This window comes from Lissotriton vulgaris, chromosome 6 (assembly GCF_964263255.1).
Source record: "Lissotriton vulgaris chromosome 6, aLisVul1.2, whole genome shotgun sequence".
Lineage (NCBI taxonomy): Eukaryota > Metazoa > Chordata > Amphibia > Caudata > Salamandridae > Lissotriton > Lissotriton vulgaris.
In genome coordinates, this window is record NC_141694.1 from 10594947 (window position 1) to 10608332 (window position 13386).

Consider the following 13386-nt stretch of genomic DNA (forward strand, 5'->3'; position numbering starts at 1 on the left):
CGTGTTTTCAAATTACACATTAAGGTACACCTTGTGTGTTCAACGCTGGGCACAAAGGGGCTCGTTCACAAGCTCTGTGCGCCACCGGTACGCCACTTTTTGTGACACTTCAAGGGCGCACTGGGCTTAGCCATATCTACTATAAATAAATAACTTCACAACACAGAGACACCCCAGGGTATTTGTGCGCTATATAAATTGCATAAATAAATAAATAAAAACAAGGCCACGTAAAGCCTTCTACTTATGGAGTGAGGCAACGCAGCGCACGTCACTGCGTTGCCTCGCACTGCGATTGGGAGGCGTGCCATGGGCGTTACCATGGATGTTCCCATGTAACACCCCTGTCATTTGACACATTCGGTGCGAAAGCATCAAAAGCACGGGTAATGCATAGGACAGGCGCAAAGAGGAGAAATAACATTATTTATTCTCGTTTTTTCATCTTTCTACGTGTGCACAATTCAAGAAAAAGGAATTCGCCTCCAGTGATTGCGTTTGTGCAGGAAGGTTCTCCTTCCTGCACAAAAATAATCATCCCTACAGTGCAGACGTACGTGCAAGGGCGCCTGCGTTGGTTAATGGCGGCCAATTGAACGCCAGCGCAGGGAAGGGGACAGGAATGACCCGTATTAGATAGATACAGCAAATTCCTGCCCTTTTCCTTTGACGTAGGGCAGCGTAGCAGGAAGACTAGCTGTGCTGCTCGACGGCAAAATAGGTGCAGTGTTGCAGGGAGGGTGTTCACTGCGTTGTTAGATTTGCAAGGGAGAAGATGTCTGCAGCACCGGAGATTCGCAGGAGAGCCACAATGCAGAAGAAGCTGGGCCAGGTTGTGGATACGTTCAGGTGAGCAGGATTGCCGAAGAGGATCCGTCCTCTTCAACCAGTGGGTAAGCCAAGCTTTACCTCGTGGATTGAGGGGCAGAGTCTGATACGTTGCGCTTTTCGCACAGATTTTTAGTGCCAAGAGTTTCTCCCATGCAGTAAAATTAACGCCAACAGCATCACATGTAGCACCAGAGGGCGTTGATTCTTTCTGCCTCTCAACGCGTGCGGCACCTTTCTCAACGCGAGCACCAGCGTTCTTAATGCTAGCGGTAGCGACCTGCCACGACTTTTAAAGATTGCAGGGATTATGAAAGCCATTTTGTATTTTGGCAGCCATTTTAGTTATTTAACAACAAGGAGGGACAGATTGAGGACAATATTTACCGGGGTCCAGTGTACGTGTCCTACAAACTGATAACCAAAGAATGTACAAAGTTCCCCAATGGGGAACTTTGTACATTCTTTGGTTATCAGCCATTTTAGTTAGCCATGTGCTCACCATGAGCTGTTTCCCTCTTCAGAGCCTTGCACATGCCCAGAAGGGCCTAGCTAGTAGAATGCACCAGCTCCTAGTTTAGAACTGTCAGGCTATGTTTGCTGCTGTAAGGAGAAGTAACTCTCCTCCCACTTTGTTGAGCAAGCAAATCTTGCAGGTCCATATTAGTCATTTTGCATGCTTACATGAGCCAGGACTGCCCCTTGGTCTTATGCTGACTATGTAACCCTAAGCATATGTAAGGCCTCTGTTTTCTGTACTCCTCAGATTGCCTCATTCAGTTGCTACGGCTTCTGTGCGCCATAGTCTCCCTCTTTTAAGGTTATTAAAGATGTTACTTTTATATTTCAGCTTCTGTGGCAATTTCTTCTTTGTTGGTTTAAAAGGACCAAGTGTCAGTGAGACCCCTGGGAAGGTTTCTATTTTCTACATGACCGCCTGCGTTCAGATACCTCACGGGAGGGGGTCTGGTGGGCGATTACTCGTGCTCGCCAACTTAATATTGACGAGCCGCTCACGAGAAAAAGCTCCACTCCGTGCGGAGTGGGCGTAGCTCCACGAACTCCGCCACGAAGCGGAATTCTCTGCCCACCCCTAGTCAAGTCCTCTCTTTCTTTCTACCTCAGATTGTTTTTGCCCTTGGGTTTCTTCATTAAATACATTTCTTGATATTCCATCTCAAAGAGCAGATCAATGGCATGTGTTTAGACAGAGCAGGGATAACATGAGATGTGTTTGCCGGACAGGTATTGCTTCAACCTGCATGCCCCTAACTGAATCTTCAATGTCACGAGCTTCATAATCACGCAAAATCAACGAGACACTTATGTTCTTCAGGTCATTCATACTAGTTTCTGATATTTTGGGGTCTGTGAAACCTCAACAGAGGGTTTCGGAACAGAAGGAAAAATCACTATTTTATTTTTTAATTTTTTTTCTTAAAGTTGTTGAAGTTGAGATGGCTGAGCAATAATCATACGTTATTTTCAATGTTCATTAATCTGATCATCTGTTGGTATGTTAGGGTGAAAGGCTGGTATGATCTGTTAGTATGTTAGGGTGAAAGGCTGGTATGATCTGTTGGTATGTTAGGGTGAAAGGCTGGTATGATCTGTTGGTATGTTAGGGTGAAAGGCTGGGTTTGATCTGTTGGTATGTTAGGGTGAAAGGATGGTATGATCTGTTGGTATGTTAGGGTGAAAGGCTGGTATGATCTGTTGGTATGTTAGGGTGAAAGGCTGGGTTTGATCTGTTGGTATGTTAGGGTGAAAGGCTGGTACGATCTGTTTGTATGTTAGGGTGAAAGGCTGGTATGATCTGTTGGTATGTTAGGGTGAAAGGCTGGTATGATCTGTTGGTATGTTAATGTGAAAGGCTGGGTTTGATCTGTTGGTATGTTAGGGTGAAAGGCTGGTATGATCTGTTGGTATGTTAGGTTGAAAGGCTGGGTTTGATCTGTTGGTATGTTAGGTTGAAAGGCTGGGTTTGATCTGTTGGTATGTTAGGGTGAAAGGCTGGTATGATCTGTTGGTATGTTAGGGTGAAAGGCTGGTATGATCTGTTGGTATGTTAGGGTGAAAGGCTGGGTTTGATCTGTTGGTATGTTAGGGTGAAAGGCTGGTATGATCTGTTGGTATGTTAGGGTGAAAGGCTGGTATGATCTGTTGGTATGTTAGGGTGAAAGGCTGGGTTTGATCTGTTGGTATGTTAGGGTGAAAGGATGGTATGATCTGTTGGTATGTTAGGGTGAAAGGCTGGTATGATCTGTTGGTATATTAGGGTGAGAGGCTGGGTTTGATCTGTTGGTATGTTAGGGTGAAAGGCTGGTACGATCTGTTTGTATGTTAGGGTGAAAGGCTGGTATGATCTGTTGGTATGTTAGGGTGAAAGGCTGGTATGATCTGTTGGTATGTTAATGTGAAAGGCTGGGTTTGATCTGTTGGTATGTTAGGGTGAAAGGCTGGTATGATCTGTTGGTATGTTAGGTTGAAAGGCTGGGTTTGATCTGTTGGTATGTTAGGTTGAAAGGCTGGGTTTGATCTGTTGGTATGTTAGGGTGAAAGGCTGGTATGATCTGTTGGTATGTTAGGGTGAAAGGCTGGTATGATCTGTTGGTATGTTAGGGTGAAAGGCTGGGTTTGATCTGTTGGTATGTTAGGGTGAAAGGCTGGTATGATCTGTTGGTATGTTAGGGTGAAAGGCTGGGTTTGATCTGTTGGTATGTTAGGGTGAAAGGCTGGTATGATCTGTTGGTATGTTAGGTTGAAAGGCTGGGTTTGATCTGTTGGTATGTTAGGGTGAAAGGCTGGTATGATCTCGGTATGTTAGGGTGAAAGGCTAGTATGATCTGTTGGTATGTTAGGGTGAAAGGCTGGTATGATCTGTTGGTATGTTAGGTTGAAAGGCTGGTATGATCTGTTGGTATGTTAGGGTGAAAGGCTGGTATGATCTGTTGGTATGTTAGGGTGAAAGGCTGGTATGATCTGTTGGTATGTTAGGGTGAAAGGCTGGGTTTGATCTGTTGGTATGTTAGGGTGAAAGGATGGTATGATCTGTTGGTATGTTAGGGTGAAAGGCTGGTATGATCTGTTGGTATGTTAGGGTGAAAGGCTGGGTTTGATCTGTTGGTATGTTAGGGTGAAAGGCTGGTACGATCTGTTTGTATGTTAGGGTGAAAGGCTGGTATGATCTGTTGGTATGTTAGGGTGAAAGGCTGGTATGATCTGTTGGTATGTTAATGTGAAAGGCTGGGTTTGATCTGTTGGTATGTTAGGGTGAAAGGCTGGTATGATCTGTTGGTATGTTAGGTTGAAAGGCTGGGTTTGATCTGTTGGTATGTTAGGTTGAAAGGCTGGGTTTGATCTGTTGGTATGTTAGGGTGAAAGGCTGGTATGATCTGTTGGTATGTTAGGGTGAAAGGCTGGGTTTGATCTGTTGGTATGTTAGGGTGAAAGGCTGGTATGATCTGTTGGTATGTTAGGGTGAAAGGCTGGTATGATCTGTTGGTATGTTAGGGTGAAAGGCTGGTATGATCTGTTGGTATGTTAGGGTGAAAGGCTGGTATGATCTGTTGGTATGTTAGGGTGAAAGGCTGGGTTTGATCTGTTGGTATGTTAGGGTGAAAGGCTGGTATGATCTGTTGGTATGTTAGGTTGAAAGGCTGGGTTTGATCTGTTGGTATGTTAGGGTGAAAGGCTGGTATGATCTCGGTATGTTAGGGTGAAAGGCTAGTATGATCTGTTGGTATGTTAGGGTGAAAGGCTGGTATGATCTGTTGGTATGTTAGGTTGAAAGGCTGGGTTTGATCTGTTGGTATGTTAGGGTGAAAGGCTGGTATGATCTGTTGGTATGTTAGGGTGAAAGGCTGGGTTTGATCTGTTGGTATGTTAGGGTGAAAGGCTGGTATGATCTGTTGGTATGTTAGGGTGAAAGGCTGGTATGATCTGTTGGTATGTTAGGGTGAAAGGCTGGGTTTGATCTGTTGGTATGTTAGGGTGAAAGGCTGGTATGATCTGTTGGTATGTTAGGGTGAAAGGCTGGTATGATCTGTTGGTATGTTAGGGTGAAAGGCTGGGTTTGATCTGTTGGTATGTTAGGGTGAAAGGCTGGGTTTGATCTGTTGGTATGTTAGGTTGAAAGGCTGGGTTTGATCTGTTGGTATGTTACGTTGAAAGGCTGGGTTTGATCTGTTGGTATGTTAGGGTGAAAGGCTGGTATGATCTGTTGGTATGTTAGGGTGAAAGGCTGGTATGATCTGTTGGTATGTTAGGGTGAAAGGCTGGGTTTGATCTGTTGGTATGTTAGGTTGAAAGGCTGGGTTTGATCTGTTGGTATGTTAGGGTGAAAGGCTGGTATGATCTGTTGGTATGTTAGGGTGAAAGGCTGGTATGATCTGTTGGTATGTTAGGGTGAAAGGCTGGGTTTGATCTGTTGGTATGTTAGGGTGAAAGGCTGGTATGATCTGTTGGTATGTTAGGGTGAAAGGCTGGTATGATCTGTTGGTATGTTAGGGTGAAAGGCTGGGTTTGATCTGTTGGTATGTTAGGGTGAAAGGCTGGTATGATATGTTGGTATGTTAGGTTGAAAGGCTGGGTTTGATCTGTTCGTATGTTAGGGTGAAAGGCTGGTATGATCTGTTGGTATGTTAGGGTGAAAGGCTGGTATGATCTGTTGGTATGTTAGGGTGAAAGGCTGGGTTTGATCTGTTGGTATGTTAGGGTGAAAGGCTGGGTATGATCTGTTGGTATGTTAGGTTGAAAGGCTGGGTTTGATCTGTTGGTATGTTAGGGTGAAAGGCTGGTATGATCTGTTGGTATGTTAGGGTGAAAGGCTGGGTTTGATCTGTTGGTATGTTAGGGTGAAAGGCTGGTATGATCTGTTGGTATGTTAGGGTGAAAGGCTGGTATGATCTGTTGGTATGTTAGGGTGAAAGGCTGGGTTTGATCTGTTGGTATGTTAGGGTGAAAGGCTGGGTTTGATCTGTTGGTATGTTAGGTTGAAAGGCTGGGTTTGATCTGTTGGTATGTTAGGTTGAAAGGCTGGGTTTGATCTGTTGGTATGTTAGGGTGAAAGGCTGGTATGATCTGTTGGTATGTTAGGGTGAAAGGCTGGTATGATCTGTTGGTATGTTAGGGTGAAAGGCTGGGTTTGATCTGTTGGTATGTTAGGTTGAAAGGCTGGGTTTGATCTGTTGGTATGTTAGGGTGAAAGGCTGGTATGATCTGTTGGTATGTTAGGGTGAAAGGCTGGTATGATCTGTTGGTATGTTAGGGTGAAAGGCTGGGTTTGATCTGTTGGTATGTTAGGGTGAAAGGCTGGTATGATCTGTTGGTATGTTAGGGTGAAAGGCTGGTATGATCTGTTGGTATGTTAGGGTGAAAGGCTGGGTTTGATCTGTTGGTATGTTAGGGTGAAAGGCTGGTATGATCTGTTGGTATGTTAGGTTGAAAGGCTGGGTTTGATCTGTTGGTATGTTAGGGTGAAAGGCTGGTATGATCTGTTGGTATGTTAGGGTGAAAGGCTGGTATGATCTGTTGGTATGTTAGGGTGAAAGGCTGGGTTTGATCTGTTGGTATGTTAGGTTGAAAGGCTGGGTTTGATCTGTTGGTATGTTAGGGTGAAAGGCTGGTATGATCTGTTGGTATGTTAGGGTGAAAGGCTGGGTTTGATCTGTTGGTATGTTAGGGTGAAAGGCTGGGTTTGATCTGTTGGTATGTTAGGGTGAAAGGCTGGGTATGATCTGTTGGTATGTTAGGTTGAAAGGCTGGGTTTGATCTGTTGGTATGTTAGGGTGAAAGGCTGGTATGATCTGTTGGTATGTTAGGGTGAAAGGCTGGTATGATCTGTTGGTATGTTAGGGTGAAAGGCTGGTATGATCTGTTGGTATGTTAGGGTGAAAGGCTGGGTTTGATCTGTTGGTATGTTAGGGTGAAAGGCTGGTATGATCTGTTGGTATGTTAGGTTGAAAGGCTGGGTTTGACCTGTTGGTATGTTAGGGTGAAAGGCTGGTATGATCTGTTGGTATGTTAGGGTGAAAGGCTGGCATGATCTGTTGGTATGTTAGGGTGAAAGGCTGGGTTTGATCTGTTGGTATGTTAGGTTGAAAGGCTGGGTTTGATCTGTTGGTATGTTAGGGTGAAAGGCTGGTATGATCTGTTGGTATGTTAGGGTGAAAGGCTGGGTTTGATCTGTTGGTATGTTAGGGTGAAAGGCTGGGTTTGATCTGTTGGTATGTTAGGGTGAAAGGCTGGGTATGATCTGTTGGTATGTTAGGTTGAAAGGCTGGGTTTGATCTGTTGGTATGTTAGGGTGAAAGGCTGGTATGATCTGTTGGTATATTAGGGTGAAAGGCTGGTATGATCTGTTGGTATGTTAGGGTGAAAGGCTGGGTTTGATCTGTTGGTATGTTAGGGTGAAAGGCTGGTATGATCTGTTGGTATGTTAGGGTGAAAGGCTGGTATGATCTGTTGGTATGTTAGGGTGAAAGGCTGGGTTTGATCTGTTGGTATGTTAGGGTGAAAGGCTGGGTTTGATCTGTTGGTATGTTAGGTTGAAAGGCTGGGTTTGATCTGTTGGTATGTTAGGTTGAAAGGCTGGGTTTGATCTGTTGGTATGTTAGGGTGAAAGGCTGGTATGATCTGTTGGTATGTTAGGGTGAAAGGCTGGTATGATCTGTTGGTATGTTAGGGTGAAAGGCTGGGTTTGATCTGTTGGTATGTTAGGGTGAAAGGCTGGTATGATCTGTTGGTATGTTAGGGTGAAAGGCTGGGTTTGATCTGTTGGTATGTTAGGGTGAAAGGCTGGTATGATCTGTTGGTATGTTAGGGTGAAAAGCTGGTATGATCTGTTGGTATGTTAGGGTGAAAGGCTGGGTTTGATCTGTTGGTATGTTAGGGTGAAAGGCTGGTATGATCTGTTGGTATGTTAGGTTGAAAGGCTGGGTTTGATCTGTTGGTATGTTAGGGTGAAAGGCTGGTATGATCTGTTGGTATGTTAGGGTGAAAGGCTGGTATGATCTGTTGGTATGTTAGGGTGAAAGGCTGGGTTTGATCTGTTGGTATGTTAGGTTGAAAGGCTGGGTTTGATCTGTTGGTATGTTAGGATGAAAGGCTGGGTTTGATCTGTTGGTATGTTAGGGTGAAAGGCTGGTATGATCTGTTGGTATGTTAGGTTGAAAGGCTGGGTTTGATCTGTTGGTATGTTAGGGTGAAAGGCTGGTATGATCTGTTGGTATGTTAGGGTGAAAGGCTGGTATGATCTGTTGGTATGTTAGGGTGAAAGGCTGGGTTTGATCTGTTGGTATGTTAGGGTGAAAGGCTGGTATGATCTGTCGGTATGTTAGGGTGAAAGGCTGGGTCTGATCTGTTGGTATGTTAGGGTGAAAGGCTGGGCTTGATCTGTTGGTATGTTAGGGTGAAAGGCTGGTATGATCTGTTGGTATGTTAGGGTGAAAGGCTGGTATGATCTGTTGGTATGTTAGGGTGAAAGGCTGGGTTTGATCTGTTGGTATGTTAGGGTGAAAGGCTGGTATGATCTGTTGGTATGTTAGGGTGAAAGGCTGGGTTTGATCTGTTGGTATGTTAGGGTGAAAGGCTGGTATGATATGTTGGTATGTTAGGGTGAAAGGTTGGGTTTGATCGGTTGGTATGCTAGGTTGAAAGGCTGGGTATGATCTGTTGGTATGTTAGGGTGAAAGGCTGGGTTTGATCTGTTGGTATGTTAGGGTGAAAGGCTGGTATGATCTGTTGGTATGTTAGGGTAAAAGGCTTGGTATGATCTGTTGGTATGTTAGGAAGAAAGGCTGGGTATAATCACTAGGTATGTTAAGGTGAAAGGCTGGGTTTGATCTGTTGGTATGTTAGGGTGAAAGGCTGGTATGATCTGTTGGTATGTTAGGGTGAAAGGCTGGTATGATCTGTTGGTATGTTAGGGTGAAAGGCTGGGTTTGATCTGTTGGTATGTTAGGGTGAAAGGCTGGTATGATCTGCTGGTATGTTAGGGTGAAAGGCTGGGTTTGATCTGTTGGTATGTTAGGGTGAAAGGCTGGTATGATCTGTTGGTATGTTAGGGTGAAAGGTTGGGTTTGATCGGTTGGTATGTTAGGGTGAAAGGCTGGTATGATCTGTTGGTATGTTAGGGTGAAAGGTTGGGTTTGATCGGTTGGTATGCTAGGTTGAAAGGCTGGGTATGATCTGTTGGTATGTTAGGGTGAAAGGCTGGGTTTGATCTGTTGGTATGTTAGGGTGAAAGGCTGGTATGATCTGTTGGTATGTTAGGGTAAAATGCTTGGTATGATCTGTCGGTATGTTAGGAAGAAAGGCTGGGTATGATCACTAGGTATGTTAAGGTGAAAGGCATGAAGCGTGTTCATATTCTGTTTACAGTAGCCCTGTCAGCATCGTAGGATGAAAGACTGCGTATGTTGTTCTGTCGGTGTATTAGGGTGAAAGGCTGAGTGCGTTCTCGGTCTACGTGTTCATGTCCAGGGTACTAGCCGTGGGTGGATGAAAGGAAGGGTGTTTTCTGCCTCCATGTTAGGATGAAAGGCTGAGTGTGTTCTGTCAGTATGGTAGGATGAAAGGCTGAGTCTGTTCTATCGCTAAGGGTACGAAGCGCTCAGAGGCCGGCAGTCCCCGCCAGCTGTGCAGGGCGCCGCGTGCTGCTCGGAGCCCGCGACCTTCGTGTACAAAGAGCCTGGAGGGAGCGTGTCTGGGAGTCTGGGCGCTAGAGATCAAAGACTCGCGCGCTAATTAAGCGTCAAGTGTTTAACTTTACAGCCCTCATTAGACGCCCGGGAGCGGAGCCGCACACATGTTCTCTCCTCATTAACAGTCACCTCTAAAAGGGGGGCTTTCTCTTCTCTTTAGTTGTTATTTCTAATAAGAAATGTCGTGTCTGCTGTGAAAAAAGAAATAGTTTAACTGTGAGGATTTGGAGGGGTGAAGAGTGAAGTGCAAGTCTTTAGAATGTGTTATTATGTAAATATTGTAATCTCCATATGGTCGGGAAGGAGGTAGTGCCTTAGATATTTCTGACATCAGAAAAAAGCTGCATTTGTAAAATGATGTCACTAGTTTGTAATAATGTATTACAAGAGAGAAGCGCCGCCCTGGCAGGACCAGCGTTTCCACCAGCGCCTGGCAGACATTAGAGGGGTCTGTCCCAACTGGGCCGTTCACCTGCCCCTGCCAGAGTAGAGGTGTGTACCCCAGAGGTGTCTGCTGTGGTCCCCAGAGTAGAAATGTGTACCCCAGAGGTGTCTGCTGTGGCTCCCGGAGTAGAGGTGTGTACCCTAGAGGTGTCTGCTGTGGTGCCTGGAGAAGAGGTGTGTACCCCAGAGGTGTCTGCTGTGGCCCCGTAGCAGAGGTGTGTACCCCAGAGGTGTCTGCTGTGGTGCCTGGAGAAGAGGTGTGTACCCCAGAGGTGTCTGCTGTGGTCCCTGGAGTAGAGGTGAGTACCCCAGAGGTGTCTGCTGTGGCCCCGTAGCAGAGGTGTGTACCCCAGAGGTGTCTGCTGTGGCCCCGTAGCAGAGGTGTGTACCCCAGAGGTGTCTGCTGTGGCCCCGTAGCAGAGGTGTGTACCCCAGAGGTGTCTGCTGTGGTCCCAGGTGTAGAGGTGAGTACCCCAGAGGTGTCTGCTGTGGCCCCGTAGCAGAGGTGTGTACCCCAGAGGTGTCTGCTGTGGTCCCAGGTGTAGAGGTGTGTACCCCAGAGGTGTCTGCTGTGGCCCCGTAGCAGAGGTGTGTACCCCAGAGGTGTCTGCTGTGGCCCCGTAGCAGAGGTGTGTACCCCAGAGGTGTCTGCTGTGGTCCCAGGTGTAGAGGTGAGTACCCCAGAGGTGTCTGCTGTGGCCCCGTAGCAGAGGTGTGTACCCCAGAGGTGTCTGCTGTGGTCCCTGGAGTAGAGGTGAGTACCCCAGAGGTGTCTGCTGTGGCCCCGTAGCAGAGGTGTGTACCCCAGAGGTGTCTGCTGTGGCCCCGTAGCAGAGGTGTGTACCCCAGAGGTGTCTGCTGTGGCCCCGTAGCAGAGGTGTGTACCCCAGAGGTGTCTGCTGTGGTCCCAGGTGTAGAGGTGTGTACCCCAGAGGTGTCTGCTGTGGCCCCGAAGCAGAGGTGTGTACCCCAGAGGTGTCTGCTGTGGCCCCGTAGCAGAGGTGTGTACCCCAGAGGTGTCTGCTGTGGTCCCAGGTGTAGAGGTGAGTACCCCAGAGGTGTCTGCTGTGGCTCCCGGAGTAGAGGTGTGTACCCCAGAGGTGTCTGCTGTGGTCCATGGAGTAGAGGTGTGTACCCCAGAGGTGTCTGCAGTGGTCCCTGGAGTAGAGATGTGTACCTCTGAGGTGTCTGCTGTGGCCCCCAGAGTAGAGGTGTGTACCCCAGAGGTGTCTGCTGTGGTTCCTGGAGTAGAGATGTGTACCTCTGAGGTGTCTGCTGTGGCCCCCAGAGTAGAGGTGTGTACCCCAGAGGTGTCTGCAGTGGTCCCTGGAGTAGAGATGTGTACCTCTGAGGTGTCTGCTGTGGCCCCCAGAGTAGAGGTGTGTACCCCAGAGGTGTCTGCTGTGGTCCCAGGTGTAGAGGTGTGTACCCCAGAGGTGTCTGCTGTGGCCCCGTAGCAGAGGTGTGTACCCCAGAGGTGTCTGCTGTGGTCCCAGGTGTAGAGGTGTGTACCCCAGAGGTGTCTGCTGTGGCCCCGTAGCAGAGGTGTGTACCCCAGAGGTGTCTGCTGTGGTCCCAGGTGTAGAGGTGTGTACCCCAGAGGTGTCTGCTGTGGCCCCGTAGCAGAGGTGTGTACCCCAGAGGTGTCTGCTGTGGCCCCGTAGCAGAGGTGTGTACCCCAGAGGTGTCTGCTGTGGTCCCAGGTGTAGAGGTGAGTACCCCAGAGGTGTCTGCTGTGGCCCCGTAGCAGAGGTGTGTACCCCAGAGGTGTCTGCTGTGGTCCCTGGAGTAGAGGTGAGTACCCCAGAGGTGTCTGCTGTGGCCCCGTAGCAGAGGTGTGTACCCCAGAGGTGTCTGCTGTGGCCCCGTAGCAGAGGTGTGTACCCCAGAGGTGTCTGCTGTGGCCCCGTAGCAGAGGTGTGTACCCCAGAGGTGTCTGCTGTGGTCCCAGGTGTAGAGGTGTGTACCCCAGAGGTGTCTGCTGTGGCCCCGTAGCAGAGGTGTGTACCCCAGAGGTGTCTGCTGTGGCCCCGTAGCAGAGGTGTGTACCCCAGAGGTGTCTGCTGTGGTCCCAGGTGTAGAGGTGAGTACCCCAGAGGTGTCTGCTGTGGCTCCCGGAGTAGAGGTGTGTACCCCAGAGGTGTCTGCTGTGGTCCATGGAGTAGAGGTGTGTACCCCAGAGGTGTCTGCAGTGGTCCCTGGAGTAGAGATGTGTACCTCTGAGGTGTCTGCTGTGGCCCCCAGAGTAGAGGTGTGTACCCCAGAGGTGTCTGCTGTGGTTCCCGGAGTAGAGATGTGTACCTCTGAGGTGTCTGCTGTGGCCCCCAGAGTAGAGGTGTGTACCCCAGAGGTGTCTGCAGTGGTCCCTGGAGTAGAGATGTGTACCTCTGAGGTGTCTGCTGTGGCCCCCAGAGTAGAGGTGTGTACCCCAGAGGTGTCTGCTGTGGTCCCAGGTGTAGAGGTGTGTACCCCAGAGGTGTCTGCTGTGGTTCCCGGAGTAGAGGTGTGAACCCAGAGGTGTCTGCTGTGGTCCATCGAGTAGAGGTGTGTACCCCAGAGGTGTCTGCTGTGGTCCCCAGAGTAGAGGTGTGCACCCCAGAGGTGTCTGCTGGGGTCCCCGGAGTAGAGGTGTGTACCCCAGAGGTGTCTGCTGTGGCCCCCAGAGTAGAGGTGTGTACCCCAGAGGTGTCTGCTGTGGTCCCAGGTGTAGAGGTGTGTACCCCAGAGGTGTCTGCTGTGGTTCCCGGAGTAGAGGTGTGAACCCAGAGGTGTCTGCTGTGGTCCATCGAGTAGAGGTGTGTACCCCAGAGGTGTCTGCTGTGGTCCCCAGAGTAGAGGTGTGCACCCCAGAGGTGTCTGCTGTGGTGCCTGGAGAAGAGGTGTGTACCCCAGAGGTTTCTGCTGTGGTCCATGGAGTAGAGGTGTGTACCCCAGAGGTGTCTGCTGTGGCCCCGGAGTAGAGGTGTGTACCCCAGAGGTGTCTGCTGTGGTCCCCAGAGTAGAGGTGTGTACCCCAGAGGTGTCTGCTGTGGTCCCTGGAGTAGAGGTGTGTACCCCAGAGGTGTCTGCTGTGGTCCCTGGAGTAGAGGTGTGTACCCCAGAGGTATCTGCTGTGGCCCCGTAGCAGAGGTGTGTACCCCAGAGGTGTCTGCTGTGGCCCCGTAGCAGAGGTGTGTACCCCAGAGGTGTCTGCTGTGGCCCCGTAGCAGAGGTGTGTACCCCAGAGGTGTCTGCTGTGGCCCTCGGAGTAGAGGTGTGTACCCCAGAGGTGTCTGCTGTGGTCCCAGGTGTAGAGGTGAGTACCCCAGAGGTGTCTGCTGTGGCCCCGTAGCAGAGGTGTGTACCCCAGAGGTGTCTGCTGTGGTCCCTGGAGTAGAGGTGTGTACCCCAGAGGTGTCTGCTGTGGTCC

At 48.9% G+C, this 13386-nt stretch overlaps 1 protein-coding gene across 1 annotated transcript in view; it reads left to right on the forward strand.

Moving 5' to 3' along the window:
• The first annotated feature begins 775 nt into the window (after nt 1-775).
• Nucleotides 776-13386, forward strand: part of LOC147706697 (uncharacterized) — a 58390-nt gene continuing 45779 nt past the window's right edge. Inside the window, exon 1 of the mRNA XM_086925319.1 lies at nt 776-849. Coding sequence (XP_086781445.1) covers nt 776-849 — 74 coding nt within the window. The remainder of the gene's footprint in view (nt 850-13386) is intronic.